Genomic DNA, 22,908 nt, shown 5'->3' with positions numbered 1-22,908 from the left:
CCAAGTTCCGCGCAATGAGTACGGCCTCAACCGGGACCTTGGATTCATGTCGCATTCACCTGAGGAAGGAGCAGTGCTCCGAAAGCTAGTGATTTGAAACAAACCTGTTGGCATTTACCCTAGTGTTGTAAGGCTTCTTACTGTATTCTGCTCATGTTCAACCCCCACCCCCCAACCCAACGCACACACAAACACACACGCAATCTGTTTCCTGGCAATGGAGGAGATTCCCCACTTGCTGCCGGTGGGATCTTCCAGTCAGTTCGGCCAATTTTGCGTGGCTTGCCCGCCTCTCCACAGGGGGGAACCTGGCAATGGGGGGGGGGTCATCTTTGGTGGGAACTTAAGATCCCGCCAGCAAGAAGGACTAGATTGTCAATAAATTCATGGTCGGTGCTCCAAAATTCCCACAGATTGTCACAGGTGGAGAAAATTAGTTAAAACGAGAGGAAGGCAATCTAGAAAGGTAAAGAAATCTGAATTGAACCTACAATTGAGGCTCTGGGAGAAGATCTGCAATTTCTTTCAGGTCTTGGAGAAGTTCTTCTGTACGTTCCTGAGGCAGCTGTAACATTTGGCAGATAGTTACCAAGTCACTTGTATCTAAATTCAAACTGCAATGGTTCTGGATAACAAAAGCCACCATTCCAGCTACAAATCGATTTTTGACAATTCTTTTGGATTTTGGTGCTTTTTTAGTTTCTGGCTGCGTGTAAGGATGAAGAAATTTCTTCAACTGCTCAGTTATAAATTCTTGAACCTGCAATAGAAACAAATAAATCATTGGAAATGATTGGATTTATTTTTAAGAAGATTTTACTTGTAAATGAAGCATTCGTACCTACATTGAGGAACCCAACTTCAAATTAGACTTTCAAATTCACACTTGTTTTAGTTTTCCCACAACCCTTAAATTGGGAGTGTTCCAATCCTCTATGAATAACCGCTACAGCCAATTTGAGATAAGATAAAATAAAAGGACTAATTTATTTCACACACACGCAATACACGAAAAGGCGTTTTCCAACGTCCATTCCCTTTTGCACTCATGCAATAAGAGGTACGGGGGAAAGAAAGGGGTACAGGGCTGGACCACAATAAAATACTATGGTTTTGTATGAGTTGAGTATCAAAAGTATAATGGAGGGTTTCTTCGGTTGGTTCACTGTTGCAGGATGATCCATCTTTCCAGAAGTGAGACTTCGTTTGGGCAGCACGGTGACACAGTGGTTAACACTGCTGCCTCAAGGTGCCGAGGACCCGGGTTCGATCCTGGCCCCCTGGTCACTGTCTGTGTGAGGTTTGCACATTCTCCCCGTGTCTGCGCAGGTCTCACCCCCAAAGCCCAAAGATGTGCGGGGTAGGTGGATTGGCCACGCTAAATTGCCCTTAATTGGAATTTTGTTTTTAAATGAAGTGAGACTACCACGGGAGGAGGAGTGTAGAGATGAATTAGCCTTGAAGGCATCAGTTCCAATGTTCCAGTAGTTCACAGGGTAGAAGGGAGCCAGGGGGTAGTACCTGGACGGAGCTCCTCCTGCTGTTACTGTTTGATGGCAAGATAGTAGACAGCGATAGGTCGTTGCATGGGGTTACTGTTCTCTTTGGAGGTCAGACAGCTCATGTCTTGCTCGTGTGACCATGGTTTCAGGTTGAAACTCATTGTGTTTTGGAGCAGGTAACAATTAGGCAACTAACACCACCTTGGGATATTATGAGTCACAAGTAACCACCATTATCCATAGCTTACTGGGACACACATATTGTCTTCAGGGCTAGAATTCTGTCTTAGGAATGCAAAAAAGGGTTGATGTATTTCTCTGGAATTTGATTGTCAGCAGTCACAGAAGACATTGGCATCTCCTTGCAGTTATTGCATCTCTCTCTGATGGTTTGGAATTCCTCTGCTAAGAGTCAATGCGAGTCATGTAAAGCCTGTAGAAGGTCTGGTGTAACAGTAGCAGTGCCCCTACCTCTGAACCTGAAGCTCTGGGTTCAGTTCCAATGCCAGCACTTGTTGGCCATTGAATGTGGCTTAATGGGCTGATAATTAGCTCAGGAGTCCTCGCCCCACTAATCCTCAAAGGAAAAAAATGTGTAAAGATACACTAACAAATGGAAAGTATTCTCCATTATAAAAAAATTCATTACAGAGTACTCCGAAAGACGTAGATATGTACTTATTTTCTGTCCCATATCAACCGGGACACTAGGTAAAACATTTTGCTTCCATGCTTATGATTCCATTTTGATAATAAAAGGTAGGTATGTCACAAATTGTTTTTGTCACCATATTTCTTCTGGATGCCCAAACTTGCTTTTTCATTACCTCCTCTTGAAATTAAATGAATGAAAATCGCTTATTGTCACAAGTAAGCTTCAAATGAAGTTACTGTGAAAAGCCCCTAGTCACCACATTCCGGTGCCTGTTCAGGGAGGCTGTTATGGTACGAGGCTGGCTTTATCAAGGGACTGGGCAGTTGAATTACTTCAAACACTGTAATGCAGTCTTTAACTAAAGGTATTGCCGTAACTACATCTTGTGCTACATCTAGGTGCTACAAGAGGATCAGTGTCACTAGAAGTTGCTCTGGTCCACCAGACTCCTGGGAAAATGGTGATCATTATCATATCACAGTCGAGTCCAGGGAAGAATCCACTGTGCACTGCATCTCTTATGAGAGTACTTGGCAGCCTGCCTCTGCACCGTAAGCCTCTTTGGGTAGGCCTCTAAGGGGTTAGGCTGAGGCCTTGCACACTTTGCAATGCTGAGAAAGGGCCGTGGAATTTCAGTTGGCCCCTGATCAACAAAATGGCAGATCATGAAAAACTCAAGAGCGTACTTCCTGTTGCATGATCCCCTGTTTGTAGCCTGGAATGTATCATGGATGCCATACTGGAACGAGGATGGTGGTTGATGGGTGTTTCCTTAGGGAGGGGTGTTGGATGGCGAACCATTGCTGCCAGGGAAAACACTCAATGGCCAAATGCTGCCCGTTCCAGAAGGCACCCAACCCCCATAAGAACGGGAAGAGGCCATCAGGTTTCAACAAAGGGTCCTCTTTCTTGCCCCTCGTAAAATACCAGCGGCAGCAGGAAGAGACCCTTAAGCCTTTAATTGCTCCTCTTCATTTGCTACCTATTGGTCTCAATTGGGTGGGAGGCTGGCCTCCATCTTCTCTACCACTGATATTTTACTAGTAACGTCAGGAAGGAAACACCCGTGCCACCCCTACTACCCCGCACTTCTCGCTGATTTACGTTTCACCCCCACCTCTCAGCCTGCTTCGAGACCCCAATAAATCCTCATCAGATCTCTCAAAAGATTTTCAAATTGACTTTCAGATTCAGCATTTTTTTTTAACCTGGAAGACTGCTGGGACTTTCTGCAGTTTGAATAATTGACCATTTATATCTAAGAAAGAAGTCAGTCATAGGCAAAGTGAAGCAATCAGACACCCTTGTTTCAGGTTGAATTATTATTTGGTCAAACCTGCAAACCATGAAACTTGCAAAATGTTTTATTTGGTTGATAACTTGCTCAAACTAAAGCCGGCGATGGTTCCTTCTTCTCATTATTATAAATAAATACCTGGATTTCACCGAAAGAGCTTTGCTGTTCCCAAAAACAAACAATCTTGTTGCCCTCCAGACAGTGCCTCAGTTGTAGCTTAAATCTCTCGAATGTTTCCTTATTCAGAGAACCAAGACATTCAAAGATGGTCTCCAGTATAAGTTTTATTCCTGTCGACTTTAACCTCAAATTCCGTTGGTTGTCATTCCCTCCAAAGAATGTGAACCCTCTCGTGACTGCTCTAAGTAAACCTGATTTGTCTGGAAAATTCATGATGCCATCGAACTGGTGCCATTCTAAGAATAAAGATGAATTGATAACTTTATAAAACAAGAAGATTAAGGAAATCACGTCTCTGCTATGGCATATTAATTATTGTAGACGTTCCTAAATAATGCCCCCGGGTTCATAAAAAATATAAATCTATTACATATTCAGCAAATTAATATTTTTTGCAAGCAAAGCAATTCTGAAAATTAATGCTGGTAGATGTGGTACTAAATTCACTCGAAGCAATGCATTCATTCAAATCAGTCAAAATATTTGCAGACTAATAATATTACCATCGATTGCCAAATGTGGCTTTATCAAGGGACTGGGCAGTTGAATTACTTCAAGCACTGTAATGCAGTCTTTAATTAAAGGAATTGCCATAACTTGTCAGCTAACCCAGACAGATACATCAACATCACCTCAGCCCAGGGGATGGTGCACAAACTGAATGTATATGGGGCTCCACTGAGATGCTGCATTTGTAGAGATTAACAAATGAAACTTAGCACACACATCCAACACCACACAGAAAGCCTGCAGATTAATACAGTGGTAACATGTAATAAACTGTCTTCATATATTTTCTCCATATCTCATATGAAATTAAGAATAGGAGTCATGCATCGTATCTTTTTGGTAGAATTTGTCTGGATCAGAAGACATGGGGCTGGGTTCTCCATCTTCGGGATCCTCCGCTTCGCCGGCAGCGCACTCATGCCCACGGATTTCACGACGGTGTCGGGTGCCCACAATGGAAAACTTCATTGGCCGGGTTCCGGGATGGAGAATCCTGCTGTCGGCGGGAGTGTGCCGCACCAGGAAGGGAACTCAGCCAGGGAAGTGGAGGGCTGCTCCATTTAGCTTCAGTGATACTCGTTTATGGAAGGGTTAAATCATCCAGGGCTTGACCTCCTGATCACTGTCCAGCGATGCCTGCTGGAAGTGAATGTGTGTGAGTGCTGCCTGAGGAAAGGATTAGCCTTGACGACCGTGGCTTTGGAAATGGTTATGCTTGTCCTGCTTGGCGTTTGCATTGGTCACAGAGAACTTTATCAAGTGATGGGGTCCTGGTTTCACTTTGATATCGCTAGATAGATTTCAGTGTATAAAACCAGTGTGACCCTTCCATAAACAAGTGTCACTGTAGCTAATTGGAGCAGCCCTCCCCTTCCCTGGCTGAGGTCAGTTAATCTGCACAGCCCAGGTGCCAAACCCTGACAATGCCCTAGTTTGCACAGCCGAGCCACTTCACAGGTAAATTTGCTAAACCTTTGGGAGGAAGGAAACACTATTTAAGTGTCTCACTTACACCACTATCTGTAACATATCAAGGCATGTAGTGTCTCAGACAACAAATCAGTTGTCTATCGTTCATTGAAGACGATCACACACCTATCATCCTTAGCATGAAAATAAATACCTGTTTTTCATTTCATGATAATATATAGTTCTTTTCACATTGTCTTCAGATACTTTGCTGGTTTGTCAGACATACAGAAGTAGCAATACAGACTTTTTCTAACTTTTTACCATTTCCGCTGAGATTCTTCGGTATTATTAAGAACCGTTCAGCAACTTCTGCAATTAATCCATTTGTATTGCCTATAGCATAGTGATATCGCAAGGGGAATGGGAATTCCTTAATCTCCGGTGGTGGAAACCAGGACATTTGCACAAGTAATCCATTTTTGCCAAGACCCCTGTAAGGCAATGAGAGAAGGAAATGAAAATACAAAATGATAAAGAGCACATGGGCCAAGATTTTCCAGTCCTTCGACAGGATCTTCTGGACCCGCATATGGCGACGACAACAGCAACAACTTTTACTTCTGGAAAGGTTCCTCGGTGCTGCTCAGGAATGATTATCGGACAAGGATTTGACACGAGTCACATTTAGGACATTCCAGGACAGATGACCAATTGTTTTGAGAAAGCTTTTAAGGAATATCTTAAAGGAGGAAAGAGACAGAGAAGCAGAGTGATTTAGAGAGGAAAGGCTAGGGGCAGGATTCTCCGACCCCCCGCCGCGTCAGAGAATCGGCGGGGGGTGGCGTGAATCCCGCCCCGCCGCCGGCTGCCGGATTCTCCGGCGCCGGTTTTTCGGCGGGGGTGGGAATCGCGTCACACCGGTCGGGGGCTGTTGGCAGTGGGCCCCCCCCCCCCCCCCCCCCAGCGATCCTGCGCACCGCGATGGGCGAGCGGCCGCCCGTTTTCGGCCAGTCCCACCGGCATAAATTAAACAAGGTCCTTACCGGCGGGACCTGGCTCTGTGGGCGGCCTGTGGAGTCCTCAGGGGGGCGCGGGGGGAGCTGGCCCCGGGGGGTGCCCCCGCGGTGGCCTGGCCCGCAATCGGGGTCCACTGATCCGCGGGCAGGCCTGTGCCGTTGGGGCACTCTTTCACTCCACGCCGGACGCTGTAAATGGCCGCCATGGCCGGCACGGAGAAGAAACCCCCTGCGCATGCGCTGGGATCACGCCAGAACACGCTGCCGCTCCCGTGCATGCGCCAACTCCGCCGGCCGGCAGAGGCCCTTCGGCGCCGGTTGGCGCAGCACCAACCCCGCCGGTGCCGGCCTAGCCCCTGAAGGTACGGAGGAATCCACACCATCTGGGCGGCCCGACGTCGGAGTGGTTCACACTAGGTAGCTGGAGATATGGTCACCAATGGTAGAGTGATTAAAAAACAAAGAGCCAGAATTATAGGAGTGCAGAAATCTCCTGTGAAGCTCGAAGAGACGATGGATGGGAATTTAAACCGCGAATCATCGTTGGACCGAGAGTCAATGTAGGTCAGCGAGTAAATGTTGGCTATAATTTAGGATGGAGAAAGCAATTTTAGGTGAGCTCAACTTTACATCAGATGGAAGATGGCAGGACAGTACTGGAAAGGTATGGCAACTGCTAGGCCCAAGGCTGTAAGAAATTAGACAGTCATGAACACAGCCCAGTCCATCATGTGAACCTGCCTCCCATCGATTGACTCTGTCTACACCTCCTGCCTTGGGAAAGTGGGCAGCATAAACAAAGACCCTGCCCACCCAGGTTATTCTCTCTTCCAACCTCCTCCATCGGGCAGGAGATACAAAAGTCTGAGAACATGCACTAACAGGTTCAAAAGCAGCTTCTTCCCCGCTGTTGCCAGACTCCTGAATGGCCCTCTTATAGACTGAACTGATCTCTTCACACATCTTCTCTACTGAGTAGTACTACACTCCATTTACTTCACCTGATGCCTGTGTCAATGTATTTACATTGTGTATTTATCATATGTCCTATGTTTTTTCATGTATGGAACAATCTGTCTGGACTGTATGCAGAACAATACCTTTCACTGTATCGCGGTACAGGTGACAATAAATCAAATCAAAATAGTCAAGCACAGAGGCAACAATGATACAAATGAGGGTGTCAGCAGGAGATAAGCTGAAGCTGTGGCAGCATTGGGCGACATTACAGAGATGGATTTATGCAGTCTCGGCATTGGCACAGATATGCAATTAAAAGCACACCTCAGTGACAAACATGACATTGAGGTTACGAACAGTCAGCTGAGATGGATGGAATCAGTGGTTAAGGAAGGGGCCATGGTTTTGGCCTTCCCAATAAATAGTTGGAGGAAATTTCGCCCATTACTGAATGTCAGATAAACAGTGTGACCATTTAGAGCAGTTTAGCAGGAATAAAGTTGAGGGAGTAGGTGGTGGGTCCCATGGACAAGATGAATTCAAGGAGAGGGTATTAGGGAAGATAGGAGAGAAACTAGAGAAAGATATAAGTTCGGTGTAGAGGGAAACTTGAGGGAAACACTGGAGCGAATTTGTGCCCACCTTAGCCATGAATGTAAACAGCGACGTGTAGCCTAAATATTGTAACAGTCGGAAAATGATATGGGCACTGGCCAGGTGCAGGCCTCCGGTTTCCGGGGAGGGGGTGGTATTTGATGAGGTGGGGTGGGGAGGGCATTAGTGTGGCAATTTGGAAGTATTAGTGTATTAGTGTGGCCTCCCGCAGTTTGCGGCACTACTGCTGGGGTGTCAGAGCTGGGTCCCGTAAAGGACACTGAGACTGAGGGGAGAACGGCGCTGCTAACATATCTCCCCCAGCCTCTGCGAGAATCCATTGCTGTAGGGCCTGAGGAGTGTGGAGGGGCCCTGCTTCTTGTCCGGGAAGCCTGGCCGCCAACTTGGCTGGTGTGTGGGTGACTAGGTGTACAAAATGCAAGGCTCGCATAAGCAGCAACTCAGAAGAGCAGGGAGATGCAGCTCATTGTTAATGATCGAGTAGAGTTTAATCTGCAGTCTTGAATAATCAGTTCACTCTTCCCTGCCTGCCACAGGAGGATTTAATGGAATTCTAATATTTAAAAAATAAATTTAGAATACCCAATTATTTTCTTTCCAATTAAGGGGCAATTTAGTGTGGCCAATCCACCGACCTGCACATTTTTGGATCGTGGGGGTGAAACCCATGCAGACACGGGGAGAATGGGCAAACTCCACGCGGACAGTGACCCAGGGCCGGGATCGAACCTGGGACCTCAGCGCCGTAGGCAGCAGTGCTAATCACTACGCCACCGTGAGGCCCTATTGAATTCAAATTTAACGATCTACCATGGTGGAATTCCAGCCTGGGAGTCCAAACCATTGCCAATTGCCCTTGGTCAGTGGATTACCAGTCCATTGATCATACCACTAGGCCACAGGAAGTTTTCATTGAATTTATATTTGACCATTTACCATGGTGGGATTCGAGCCTGGAACCCCAAAGCATTGTCCTAGGTTTGTGGATTGCCAGTTCAGCGATCATACTTCTAGGTCACAGGGGGAATCCTAAAGGTTTCATTGGAAAATGTCACATCTACCACGGTGGGATTCGAACTTGGGTCCCCAGAGCATTACCCTTGGTTTCTGGTTTACTAGTCCAGTGACAATACCACTACGTCGCAACCACCCCAAAACAGATTTTGCCCTGTTATGGAGAAAGTGCTCAATTGCACAGAACCCACTAGCCTATTAACACTCGTCCTTCCTGGACGAGTCAATTATGCCCATTTAGTGAGTCGTGTAATAAATGAATCTGCCACTAGTTGGTGCTCATGAGTTAACCCTTTAGACGATGAACCCCCATACATTGAAGTCCCTGGTTTGCACCCAGCATTTGCTGAGAGAGCGAGCAGAAGTACTGCACCCCATATATGGGGCAACGGTTTCAGAACTCAGCTGATAGCCATGATCTGACATGTGCTGTTGCAGTTGTGTCCCCGCTGGCATCGCCATAACTAGGTTATGGAGAAAACCTAGTTAACCTAGTTGACTGAAACCAATTTTGCTGGGAAGGAGGTTCAGAGCTCCCCAATAGCGCCGGCCTCCACATTGTTGGAAGTGGTATTGACGACAGGAGGAATGGAGAAGGGGGTGGGGTCAGCGATTTATAGGAAGCTTCTGAGAAGGGGATTAAAGCTAAGTGGGAGGAAGGATTGGGGAGTCTATGGAAGATGGTTTGTGGTGTGAGGTGCTCCGGAGGGTTAACGCCTCAACCTCGTGTGTGAGATTTGGGCTGATACAGCTGAAGGTTGTGTATAGGGCACATCTCATGAGGACGAGGATGAGCCGACTCTTTGAGGAGGTGGAGGATGTATGTGAGTGCTGTGGGAGGAGCCCCGCAAACCATGTTCACATGTTTTGGTCCTGCCCGAAACTGGAGGGGGATTGGAGGGAGGTTTTTAAGGTTATCTCGGGGGTGGTGCATGCGGGGTTCGAACCAGAGCCCCGAGAAGCCATTTTCAGGGTGTCGGACCAGCCCAGGCTGCAGGCAGGTGCGGGGGAAGATGACTTAGCCTTCACCTCGCTGGTTGCCCGGAGGCGGGTCCTGTTGGGGTGGAGGTCAGCTTCTCTGTCCTGTGCCTCGGCTTGGCGGAGGGGACTCGTTGGAGTTCTAAACGCTCGGGAAGGTGAAGTTTGAGTTGAGGGGGGAGGATGGAAGGGTTCTACAATTCATGGGCATTGTTTTTCTTGCACTTTCAAGAATTGGAGGCCATCGAACATTCGGGGGAAAAGGGGGTGATCGGGGAGGGGCGGGGTTTGAGTATATTGTTTATTGTTTACTAGGTATGGAATAATCGTGGATTCTCTTTTGGTCTTTCTTGTTTTGTATTTGGGATGTAGGGGGATGTTTGTGTTTGTATCTTGAAGGGGATGCTGGTTGGGGGATTGCTATTGTATTTGTTATTATTGGTTATCTTTTGTTGGTTGAATATTTGATGAAAAGTGGAAAATCAGAATAAAAATATATATTTTTTTAAAACTTTGACTGAAACCAGACTGGCCAAGACGCCAGAGCCATAGGATTTGCACAAATTGCTGGATTCCCCCTAGTGGAGGGAGTAATTTACTGCATGCAGTTGGCTCGGCGTTCCCCATGGCGACATGGTGCCCCATTCATGAACCTTGTTGGCAGCAAGGTGGAGCAGTGGTTAACACTGCTGCCTCACGGTGCCGAGGTCCTAGGTTCGATCCCGGCCCTGGGTCACTGTCCGTGTGGAGTTTGCACATTCTCCCCGTGTTTGCGTGGGTTTCGCCCCCACAACCCAAAGATGTGCTGGTCAGGTGGATTGGCCATGCTAAGTTGCCCCTTTATTGGAAAAAATAAATTGGGTACTCTACATTTTTTTTTTAATTTTAAAAAAATTCATGAACCTTGCTGGCAGAATGTCTGCCGTTTTCAGGGAGAGAACATCACGCTTCTGCTCCACCCCATCCAGCATCCTCATCAGGGCTTCCTCTGAGAACCTCGGGGTTGTCTCCCTGGTTGCATTCCTCCAATTGGACTTGGGGAAGCATTTAAATTACGCCCCCACCCCCCCGCCATTATTGAGCTCAGGTGATGCCGAGAATCTAAAAATCGCCCCATGATATTCAATGTCATTACCATTGCTGATACCACCATTATCAACAAACTGGGGACTTACCATTGGCCAGAAACTGAACTGGACTAGCCATATAGTGCTACAAGAACAAATCAAAGGCTAGGAATCCCCTTGACTCCCCAAAGCCTGTTCACCATCCAAAAAGCACAAGTCCGGAGTGTGATGGAATACTCTCCACTTGCCTGGATAAGTGCAGCTTCAACAACACTCAAGATATTTTACACAACCCAGGACAATGCAGCCCGCTTGATTGGCAGCCCATCCACAAAAGTGCACCCCTTCTACCACCGCACACAGTGACAAGCAGTGTGTGTACCATCTACACTGCAGCAGCTCACCAAGGTTCCTTAGGGAGCACCTTCCAAACCCAGGACCACTGCCATATAGAAGGACAAGGGCAGCAGATAGATGGGAACACCACCTCCTGGAGGTTCCTCTCCAAGCCACTCACCATCCTGAGTTGGAAATATATCGTCGTTGCTTCACTGTCGCTGGGGCAGAATTCTGGAACTCCCTCCCTAATAGCACATTTTCTGTACCTACACCACATGGACTGCAGTGGTTCACACAGGCAGCTCACTACCACATTCTCAAGGGCAAACAGAGATGGGCAATAAAATGCCGCCTTAGTCAGTGATACCCACATCTCATGAATGAATAAAAAACATTACAACTTCTCAGCTCTTTAGCTAAAATAACAATTGTGGCACATGCAAATTTGACTGAAATTAGTACGAGTCCAATTCAAATCCTCTCAGATACTACTTATATTAAAACAGATAAGGAGTGCTTTGCTCTTAATCTTAACGACATGATATGTTCTCCAAATCAATTCTAATAGTCCTTCAAACAAGAGCATAGTTAATAGTTGCGTAAGGCACATTGTTTTACTTTACCGAACAGAGATGTCTTCAAGTATTCCTCTTCCATTTTCAAAATATATCCATAATTTGTCATATTTTTGATTAAAACGAACATCCTTCGGAATTATAGCATTGATATGAATAGTGAACATATGTGATGCAGGTGGACTGAAACAAGCTGCAGATTGGCTGTAATAAAAAGATATAAAATATAAAATTATATCACATCTACAGCATGGAAACAGTCCATTGGGCCTAACATTTCAATGCCAATGTTTATGCTTCTTAGGAGCCCTCTCCCATTTAATTTAGCTCACCCGATCGGCATCCCCTTCTATTCCCTCCTCCTACATGTAACTATCTCACTTTCCCTTAAATGTTATATGGCTCATCCACTCCATGTGGCAATGAATTCCACATTCCCACCACTCTTCGACTCAAGAAGCTTCACTCCATTTCATTCATCAGTGCCCATATTTGCAGTGAAAATAATAGTTGGGCACTCTATTATTAAGAAACAAACTGAATAGCACCCACCCACACAGGAACAGAAAAGCATGAAAGTTGCGATTCAAGCTGCCTTGCTCTTCAATAAACTTTGCTACAATGATATTTCAACCAGCGACACAGCATTCAAATGCAGGATTGGTGTGAAGTTGTGGGCTTCTAACCACTAGATAATCCACTAAACACAGCAGTAAAAGTTGGGTTTGTCCATTCAACTGCAAGCGATTTTTTTAATGGTACAATCAGTCTTAATTACTAACAAATAAGGGGCTGTATTCTCCGCTCCCCGACGCTGAAATCGCGTTCGGCGAAGGGGTGGAGAATCCATTTTGACGCGAATATCGGGAGCAGCGCGGTTTTTGTATTCTCCGCCCCCTGAAAAGCGGCGAGCGGCCAAAGGGGGCATTACTTTTCCGGTCCGGGTCCATGGGCTGAGTCCGCCATGAAGCACGACGCGGCCGCTGCAGGCTGCCACTGTGCGCATGCACGGCCATGGGACCGGAAATGCTCAGGGCTGTAGAGGCGGCTAAAGCTGCGAGCTGTGCGCTGACTCCCTGCCTGCCCCCAGCAAAACGGGGAATCGGTGGCCGTTTAGCGCCAGTTTTCCTGCCGTGAAAGACCACCGTTTTCACGCCGATGTGGGGACTTAGTCTCCAAAAACTGAGAATCCAGCCCAAGGTCTCTGGCACTTTTAGAAGTTTGGAGTCACATTCCTTCGTATTTTAATGCTGGAATTTTTTTTTAAACTTCTTTTCTTTCTGACCGTCTCTCAATTCCCAATTTCTTTCCTACTTTTAATTTGTTTTCTGCTGGATTCTTGCTCTGCTCAGGGCAGCTCGAATTCCCAGAAGGGAGACTTTAAACAGGCGTTATGCTTCTTAACATGTGCAAGGGAACGCCCATTTAAGACAGGCATGCTGGAAAAATGGCCCCTCTCAATATTGAGTTGCATATCTTTTAGGTGTCCTTGGGGCACACAACATTCCTTCTTTGAAATGTGTTTTCCTTGCTTCCCTTGTACATCAATAAAATGGATGCAACCTTTGCCTCACCAGAATAATTTGACAAGATTTTGCACTGGTTAAGAAGTCAGATTTTGGTTCGGCAGAAGATATCACTGAATTCATCCAGGATGAAGCAGAGGATTGTTTGCGAGAGGGAAAGCCTTGCGTAGCAAATTCCACTGTGTGTCCTATAGGGGGTGGGGACTGCAAAGAGGTAACCAAGCAACACATGGTTGCAATGAACAGTAAGGGGCTGGAAGAAAGTGGGTCTGGTAGATGAATGCTGAACTATAGCTGGAGGTTGAGTGGAGTAGACTGGGAAACAGTAGTTATGAATATACCGGACTCACTTCTGATCACCAGATGTTTTTTTGCCTTGATGCTTAAGATCTGATTCTGGAATGTTCTGGTTGTCATTGTTTGTTTTGCTTCCAGCCTATGGAAACAGTTTGAAAAAAAAAATCAGCTTGTCTGCAACATCACCTTCAGAAATAAGTTGCAATATTACTAAGTAATGAAATTCATACATAGAACATACAGTGCAGAAGGAGGCCATTCGGTCCATCGTGTCTGCACTGGCCCACTTAAGCCCTCACTTCCACCCTATCCCCGTAACCCAATAACCCCTCCTAACCTTTTTGGCCACTAAGGGCAATTTATCATGGCCAATCCACCTAGCCTGCACGTCTTTGGACTGTGGGAGGAAACCGGAGCACCCGGAGGAAACCCACGCAGACACGGGGAGAACGTGCAGACTCCGCACAGACAGTGACCCAGCGGGGAATCGCCCTGGGACCCTGGCACTGTGAAGCCACAGTGCTATCCACTTGTGCTACCGTGCTGCCCGGTAAAAAGTACAAAGTACTTCACTATTTTACTGTTGATTATTGCACAATGGTATTTAGCTGTAGTTTACTATTGCGCAGGAGCAAATGGGGTATCTGAACTATCACTGCTTTCAGAGTGCATTATTTCTTTGTAAATTTATGTAATGCAGTTTATCTCCCCATAATCACCTTTATGAATACATCTGCCAGCCCTTCTCTTTAGTTTGTGATCCAGTTAAATCCAATCATGTTTAAGTCCATGGAATACAATTTTCGTTAAGAAACAGGGTATAGCAAAACTTGTTTGAAAGTAAAATGGGTCAGCCTAAAACAGATCTTCCTACTCACTCTGGGCCCATTTCACACTGCTACTTATGCCCTCTCCTTGATTGCCACCTTGCTGTGTTGGAGAGGCTTGAATGGTCCGTTGATCCCGGGAGCAATGCCATCAGGAGTCTTAAGTTTCTGACAGGGTGACTTTAGCAACTTGAGAAAGCCAGCGGTAATGGAACAAGGATTTATTGAACTATGTGCAATACTTTGCCCACGGCAGTAACCATCGAGCAATCCAGGCCTTGTTGAGACCATCAACTAACTCCGGGCCCTGCTTGAGCCGGCTTTTATGTGTAGGTTTCTAACGGGCTCCAGCTAGGTGGCCTCCGACTCGTACCTGGGAAGCTTGTACTCTACGAGATAGTTGGGGGGATCAACAATGGTTTCCCCCATGGTCCTCGTGGGCGTTATGACAGTCACCCATAACGGTACAGTCAGAGGGAGGGGAGGGACCAGAAAAAGTGCAATCCAATTCCCCAACGGCGGAAGACACTTGTATGATATCAATGGCTGTAATGGCAGATGAAGTCTGCAGCAGTAGGGAGATCCCCAATCGTCGATGGTTCCTTGCCATTGGAACTGGACCTACCCTCTGTCGAGGACCATGTGTCTGCTGATGTGCAACAGCATTCCAACATTAAAAGATGTTCCGAACCAGGGGCGAAATTCTCTGGAAACGGCGTGTGGTCCGCCGACTGGCGCCCAAAACGGCGCAAATCAGTCGGGCATCGCGCCGCCCCAAAGGTGCGGAATGCTCCGCATCTTTGGGGGCCGATCCCCAAATTTAAGGGGCTAGGTCGGCGCCGGACGAGTTTCCGCCCCGCCAGCTTTCGGAAAAGGCCTTTGGTGCCCCGCCAGCTGGCGCGGAAATGACATCTCCGGGCGGCGCATGTGCGGGAGCGTCAGCGGCCGCTGACGGCATTCCCACACATGCGCAGTGGAGGGAGTCTCTTGCGCCTCCGCCATGGTGGAGACCGTGGCGGAGGCGGAAGGGAAAGAGTGCCCCCACGGCACAGGCCCGCCTGCGGATCGGTGGGCCCGGATCGCGGGCCAGGCCACCGTAGGGGCACCCCCCGGGGCCAGATCGCCCCGCGCCCCCCCCAGGACCCCGGAGCCCGCCCCCGCCGCCTTGTCCCGCTGGTAAGGTAGTTGGTTTAATTTACGCCGGCGGGACAGGCATTTTAGCGGCAGGACTTCGACCCATCCTGGCCGGAGAATCGCGTGGGGGGGGCCCGCCAACCGGCGCGGCGCGATTCCCGCCCCCGCCGAATCTCCGGTGCCGGAGACTTCGGCAACCAGCGGGGGCGGGATTCACGCCAGCCCCCGGCGGTTCTCCGACCCGGCGGGGGGTGGGAGAATCTCGCCCCAGGTGTCTACCCAGAGGAAACCAGCACACCCTCCCATGACCAGTAACACGGAGTTTCTTGGGTGGACAATCATACTCCTTAACGTACAGTCGCTGAAGAAGACGGCTCATGACCAATTTTACACCCACGATGTTTAAGACTGATGTTTTACTTAAGCTAGTTTGGTCCATAAACCGTTTGATCAGCACACTATGTTCAACATGTACCATGCATCAAATTACACTATAAAGAAGAGTCAATACTTCTGTTTTCTAAAAGGAAGCTTATGTTAAATACATTTCTAAAAGTAAGTTCTGGTGTGGGTCTTGGGCTTCAGTGAGCCAGCAACTTGTTAATTGAATACTTGAAATCCATTTTCAAAATGGAGAAAGAGGACAAAATATCAACAGTCCAAGAAAATCTAAAATTAATTGAATGTGGAAGAATTTGGTAGATTTAATACAAGTAAAAAAAAAGGTAATAGAGTAAATAATGTAGCTTGAAATGTGTAACTCTGTGCAGGACCTAGTGGTCTTAAAAATAAGGAATTGCCATAATGTTTCCAAATCGCTCTAGATTAAGGAATTGTGCCTCCTCCAGCAAATATCCTTCATTTTTATTTCAGAGAACATGGGCGGGATTCTCCGACGCCCCGCCGGGTCGGAGAATCGCCGGGGGGCAGCGTAAATCCCGCCCCGCCGCTCTGACTCCGGCTGCCGAATTCTCCGGCAACGGTTTTCGGGCGGGGGTGGGGATCGCGCCGCACCGGTCGGGGGCCGTTAACCCGATAGGACGAGCGGCCACCCGTTCCAGGCCAGTCCCGCCGTCGTGAGATGGACATGGTCCATCCCGGCGGGACCTGGCTTGTCGGCCGTCTAGCGGGGTTCTTGGGGGGGGGGGGGGGGGAAGCATGGCGGTATGCGGCCCGGAGGGCGGGGGGGGGGGGCGCACGGTGGCCTGGCTCGCGATCGGGGCCCACCGATCCGCGGGCGGGCCTGTGCCATGGGGGCACTCTTTCCCTCCACGCCGGCCTCTGTAAGGCTCCGCCATGGCTGGCGCGGAGATGAAACCCCCCGCGCACGTGCAGGAAACACGCCGGCAGTTCTGCGCACGTGCAGGAAACACGCTGGCGGTCCTGCGCATGCGCCAACTCGCGCCGCCCGGCGGAGGCCATTCGGCGCCGGTCAACCCCTTCAGCACCGGCCTAGCCCACGGAAGTGCGGACCGCCCCGCCAATTCCGGGAGAATCCCGGCCCACGTTCTCAAATGGCTCTGTACCTACCTAGACACACGCAGCCAGATTATTTCCACCACTCTGGTGTATCTCCAGAGTATTTCCATCTGGAGCTTGCAAAAAGATTTCCATGGCCCCCTCCCTCTTCCTCATCCACACATTGCAACATGACAACATCAGGGGTCAGCTTTAATATGATGGTTAATTAGCCCAACTTCTTCCCCACCTCCCTGAACCATCTATTCCCATTATATTCAGTCTTGAATAATCTAAAGTTTTGTGAACTTAATATCAGAAAGACTAAAGACATTCGGTGCGATTTACCGGCCTTGTCCCGCCAGAATCAGGACGGGATGCGACCGGTAGATCCCAGGAGAGGCCTTTTCCAGGATCCCCAATGGTCGTAACAACTTGTGAGATCTCGTTAGATCTTGCAGAGTTAAGTGAGTTTCCAAACTCATTTAACTCTACCAACGCCAGATCGAACCGGCTCCCGGGACCGACCAGCCTTGCCGAGGAGACCCCAGCCGGGCACCATTTAGCATTGCTCCCCATAAGCGGGGACCAGACAGAACGGCATTGGGGGGTGGGGGGGGTCTCCCAGATGATAGGAGACCAACCTGGCAGTGCCGACTAGGTGTCATCCTAGCACTGCCAGGCCTGTAGTGCTAAGGTGCCCGGTGGAATTTTGCCCGTCCCACTGATCGGGGGTGACCTGCCCCTATGGGGTGGGGTGCAGGTGGTCTCGAGGACCCCCTTATAGGTGAGTTGGGGCATTGGAGGGATCCGGGGGGGCCGTGTCAGGGGGTCAAGAGTTTGGGGCAACATTTATCTCTTGCTGTACCGCAGAGCTCCGCTTGTCAGAGCTCTTCAGTGCAGGAAATTACGCTGTGCGGCCTCGGGGGTGTTCCCCACTGGGGCTTGGGAATCCCGCCCAGAACGGACGCTGTTTTTTTTTATTTAATCGCGCCGACTGCCTTTAGCCCCTGCCACAAACTCCTGACTCTTGCTCCTAATACCATCAACATTCCCTGTTACTAACTCACCCTAAACCAATCTTCTCATACTTTAAGCATCCTAACAAACTGAGCCAAGTTTCCAAGCTTAAATCCTTCTGTCACAAAGACAATCTATTTTTACCTCCATAACATTGCCCACTTCAATCCATCCGCTGCTGAAATCCAGCAGTGCTTTTTCCTGACTCAACTATTTCATCACCTCCCTCATTGACCTCCCATCAGCCTCTATAAGCCTCTGTGGCTGTACTCTATCCTACACCTAGTCCCACTCACCTATCTCCCCTGTGCTTGGTGATCTACAGTGATGCACCATTCCACAAAACTCTCCATTCCGCAGTTTGCAAATGCTTCCACCCCCCCGCGCCAGCAAGTTAATGGCTTAAATATTGTACATTTTCTGACACAATATGTGCATGAGCACACACTGATGTAATTAATGTACTGGGTGTTTTAGTTCCACACACCGATAATAGAGTATTACAAGTCTTCTGGTGCTTAGTTGCCAATGGTTACATTGGCGGTACCTGAGACTGTTGTATTTTCTCCAAAACTGCCACTGTTAACTTGTTTTGATTTTATATCTCTTCTCTCCTGAACTCTGCCCCCTCTTGCTTTTTCATTGTCCAATTTCAGTGTGGTGAAATCTTAAATTGTTCATGAAATCTTAAACTACTCATGGGCACAGTGCCAACCAATTCCTCGGGCAATGAGGTTGTTTCTTTATTCCCATTTACTTCCAACGCAGGGTTCGTTTAAGCCATTTGCTACTTTTTGTTATAAAAAGAATAAAGAGCGGAGTATGAAGTGTGACACACTGACCGATACGGTAGAATTGCCGCCACGCTCCGTTTCCTTTCGCTGGATAGCGTCGCGATTTTCTTGCTGAGTATCACTTCTGTCTGCATTATGACTGGCTGGCTGATCTTTAGCGGATATCTCTTTGGTTGGGCCCTCGCTCTTGCTCGGCCCACTTTGTGCAGCATCATCAGCTCTGCCTTTAACTTCCAATTCTGACTGAGGTTTGACTTTTCCATCTTCCTTCGCGCCCTTGGAATCCACATTCCTGGTCCGTGAAGCGGGAACCGTCTCCAGCTCCGACACCTTGCCCGAGGCAACGGACGTTGCCGCATCCTGCACCACGTCGGCAATCTGTAGCATTTTACTTTTCTTTTGAGAATTCTTCTTGTCATTCTGCCTTTTTTTTCTTTTTTGCTTCTGTTTTTTTTTTAGAAAGAAATGTAATCAAATGGATGACTTATTCCAAAAATCAAAAGAAGTTTGAAACGTGAAGGAGCATTTTTTATAATTTATTCTCCTATCAAGTGTCAATGCATTTTACTTGTTCATTGGAGTGGATATATTGCATTGTGCCAAAATGACTCATTGTTATTATCTTCTCAATTTTAACTACTGCACCTTAAATTGGCAGTTTTTCTGTGACTACTTTCACCCATATTAATACTGCTTCCTCACTTGCCAGTTAAATGACTGCATAAATACAATAAAAAAGAGGGAATTCCTGCTTACCCAGTTGTGCATTGCACAGTGAGGTTCAGGTGGAGCCACCCAAATGGTAAATCACTTTGAAAGTCAATGGGGATTCACTGGTTTGCCAATTTTTCCGTTCAGCCCGCGGCGGGAGGACCCGGCGTGGGCGTCCTAACCGAACCTATCCCTGAAGTCCCAGCCCATGTTACCGATCAGGATATCGGGGTGGTGGTAAATCACAGGGTAGAGATGGGAAATAATTTTTCCGATGCTGTGGGGCCTTAATTTTGCGTGTCATTTGAAATAAAGGGGGCGGGATTCTCCGGTCCATCAGCCAGGTTTTCCTGGGCGCCGCGCCTTCGTCGGCAGCGGGATTCTGTGTTCCCGCCACCTGCCATTGGCATTTCCCATTGTCGTCACCCCATGGCACCGGGAAACGTGCGGGCGTGGGCACGCTGATGGCAAAACAGAGAATTCTAACAATCTAAAGCAGCACATAATGAACAGGTATGGGGAGGCAGTGGTATTGTAAATGGACTAGTCATCCAATGCTCCATGGGTTCAGGTTCAACAAATATTTGGAATTAAGAAGTCTAATAATGATGACCATAAAACCATTGCCGATTACCTGAAAAACCATCTAATGCCCCTTAGGGAAGGAAATCTGCCAACCTTATCTGGTATGGCCAACAGCGATGTGGTTGACTCTTACATGTCCTCTGAATCGGCCTTGCAAACTACTCAGTTGTAGGGCAATTAGGGACGGGCAACAAATTCTGGCTCAGCCAGTGACACCCATGTTCCATGAAAGAATAAAAAATGCCCAAAACATTCCTCAGCGGAAACTATTAACCGCATATGAAACAAGACTTATTGAATTACTCAGCAGAGAACTTCTTCTGTGGCATATTTCTTATCAAGCATATAGTCTACACTTCCCAACATATGTTAAATTAATACATCGTAATTCTGCAGAAGCCAGAATACCTCGCATTAAACTCGCCTTTCACAGCATGACCCCTGAAGTGATCTGTTTACTGATCCAACGATGTGCAGGTTAGGTGAATTGGCCATGATAAATTGTCCCTTCGTGTCCAAAATGTTAGATGGGGTTATTGGGTTACAGGGATAGGGTGTACCTAGGTGAGTGTTCTTTGAGAGGATTGGTGCAGACTCGATGGGCCGAATGGCTTCCTTCTGCACTGTCGTGATTCTATGATTCTATATCTGACCCTGCCTAGAAGTATTTTGTATCTCAGTGCCTCCCTCTAATGGCATAGTTGAGGTATTGCATGTGTGCACCCATTCCCTGCTATTTCATCACTCAGTGCGCCAGGATCTGTGGGGGCAATTTTCAGATATTCAGACGCTAATGGTCCTCTTGGGGTGACCACGATGAGGTCTTGCGCTGAAACACTGGTTTAACCTGCATTTAGCACAAGACGTTAGCTTGATAAATGAGTCAAAACCAGCATTAGGAAGGGCTACCTGGTGGTTTGTTAAACAGCAGATTGCCATTTAAGGTACCTGCTAGCTCTCATCAAAGGGGTTGCATGTTTATGGCATTTTTATGGCTGGCACTTCAGCCCTCTCTTAGCAATGACCGGCTGTTCAGAGTAAACACAGCAATAAAGTTAATTTCAAACTCTCATTAAAGGGATGGTCACCAAGACATATTTGTTATATTTCAGCTGTGAAATAAATCTCTGAACACATTGGGAGACCTTCTGGGACACTTCATCAATAGTTATTGGAAATACTCTGAGGACAATGCTGTGCCTATTTTACTGGAGTCACAGATGAGCACTCGAAATGCCACAGCCTATAAGGCCACAGGCCTAGTGCTGGAAAATGGGATCAGAATAGATAGGTGCTTGATGGCAGGCGTAAACACGATGGGCCGAAGGGCCTCATTCTGTGTTGTATGACTTTATGACACAAGGAGAGAGGGGGTATTTGGTCACAGGCATCTTTCTTGGCATTCCTCTAGCTCGACAGAAAGGGGGGGGGGGTGCATGAGGCCAGGCAGAGCTGCCACATTTACTGCAGGAACAGGAGAGACTGAGGACATCCCTCCTCCTTTGGACCTCTTCCAGCAGGACTTCCAGAGCCACACCTGAAAGCCTGTGTGCCCTCTTCTCTCGGTCCCCAAGCCACCTTGCAGTATGCTGTTGTGTGCCAGTCGGAGCTCTCCACAACCTCAGGGAACGGGTGCACCGGCTTCTCAACCTGAAGATTGCTCATTTAGCACCTTCGGGCAAAATCAATTATGATCGTCATCAATTAGAACTTGAATTGTAAGTCAAAATAGACTTTTAGAAATACTGCACCCCATTTAGACCGTGGCCGTGATTCTCCACCGGCGTGATTCTCCGTTATGCCGGCGCCCGGGGGTTTCCCGACGGCGTGGGGCTGCCCCACAATGGGAAACCCCACTGAACGGCTGGCGTAATGGAGAATCCCGCCGGCCGGTCAGGGCAGAAATGTCGGCGGGGTGGAGAAACCCGCCCCCTGTCTTCCTCCTTTTAGCTTTTCACAACTGCAACAACTTTTTCTTTGTAAAATAACTAAACCTCAGTACTCAATCAAGCGCCATGTAATGCAAAGCTTTTACTTTAGCTCCTTGGTAATTTGCCTTCAACTTCAGAAGCAAATAACTTCCCACACATCTTCCTGTCACAACCTTTTTGTGTCTTGTGTCAGCTGTATTATGAAAGATTCTGTCTCACTGTGACAAAACAAGTGCCGAGTTCCCTGCCTGACAGGTGGATTGAGGCACAGCTTTGTGTATTGCAAAGCTATGCACATCGACACTTTCAGAATTTATTCCTGATCTAAATGCAAAGTTCACTGATCCCAATAGTACTTGGAATGAGGAAGGAGGAAAAAAATCAGACAACAATCCCCTAATATGATGCTGTCCCAATGACTTAAATTCGAAAGAGCGTGTGTAGTCACTGACTGAGGGAGACTGGCTCAATGCTCACTATCTAAACGCATGTATGATGGTGACTGATACGCCAGCAAGAGTGAGACAAAAATGAGATAAAATTGGTAAACAAAACTCATAACACAGGATTCACATTTTAACAGTTAGCACAACTGTACCTTTGAATTACTTTTGATATGTTCATCATTCCCGAGAGAACTCTCTTTGGAGGGGATTTGCTCTTTGGCAACATCATGTGGACCAACTTGTTTCATGTCTTTAACAGGTTGTGACAGTTTCCCCTCTGTGGTCAACTTCAATTCAGCAGCAGCCTGTGCTATTTCCCTGGTACCTAAAAATGTTTTGTGGAATTTCGGAAAAGACATTTATTTCAAAGTTGGATAACTTGTGTTGGGATACCAAATGTCAACTGCTGCAAAGATTTAGCAAATGATGGTGATATTTTGAATTATACTCTGGCTTGTTTCATGCAAAGATTGTCATGTCAGCTTGACTCAGGAACGATGGCTGGACTGTATGGGTGGAGTGTGGATGGGGTTGGGGGAGGGGGGCGCAGTGGGACGGG

The 22,908-nt window shown here is 47.6% G+C and overlaps 1 protein-coding gene across 5 annotated transcripts in view; it reads right to left on the bottom strand.

Moving 5' to 3' along the window:
- LOC140395585 (E3 ubiquitin-protein ligase rnf213-alpha-like) overlaps positions 1-22,908 on the bottom strand; it is a 192,537-nt gene that overhangs the window by 158,090 nt on the left and 11,539 nt on the right. For all 5 annotated transcript variants that reach the window (XM_072483546.1, XM_072483548.1, XM_072483547.1 and 2 more), the window contains exons 7-13: positions 22,502-22,674; positions 18,725-19,120; positions 13,497-13,582; positions 11,669-11,824; positions 5,378-5,547; positions 3,593-3,870; positions 492-760 (exon numbers count right to left, since the gene is read on the bottom strand). In XM_072483546.1, coding sequence (XP_072339647.1) covers positions 492-760; positions 3,593-3,870; positions 5,378-5,547; positions 11,669-11,824; positions 13,497-13,582; positions 18,725-19,120; positions 22,502-22,674 — 1,528 coding nt within the window. The remainder of the gene's footprint in view (positions 1-491; positions 761-3,592; positions 3,871-5,377; positions 5,548-11,668; positions 11,825-13,496; positions 13,583-18,724; positions 19,121-22,501; positions 22,675-22,908) is intronic.

Source organism: Scyliorhinus torazame, chromosome 18, assembly GCF_047496885.1.
Source record: "Scyliorhinus torazame isolate Kashiwa2021f chromosome 18, sScyTor2.1, whole genome shotgun sequence".
NCBI classification, from domain to species: domain Eukaryota; kingdom Metazoa; phylum Chordata; class Chondrichthyes; order Carcharhiniformes; family Scyliorhinidae; genus Scyliorhinus; species Scyliorhinus torazame.
Note: the sequence above shows the minus strand (reverse complement) of the source record. Positions and strands in the feature narration are given on the sequence as shown.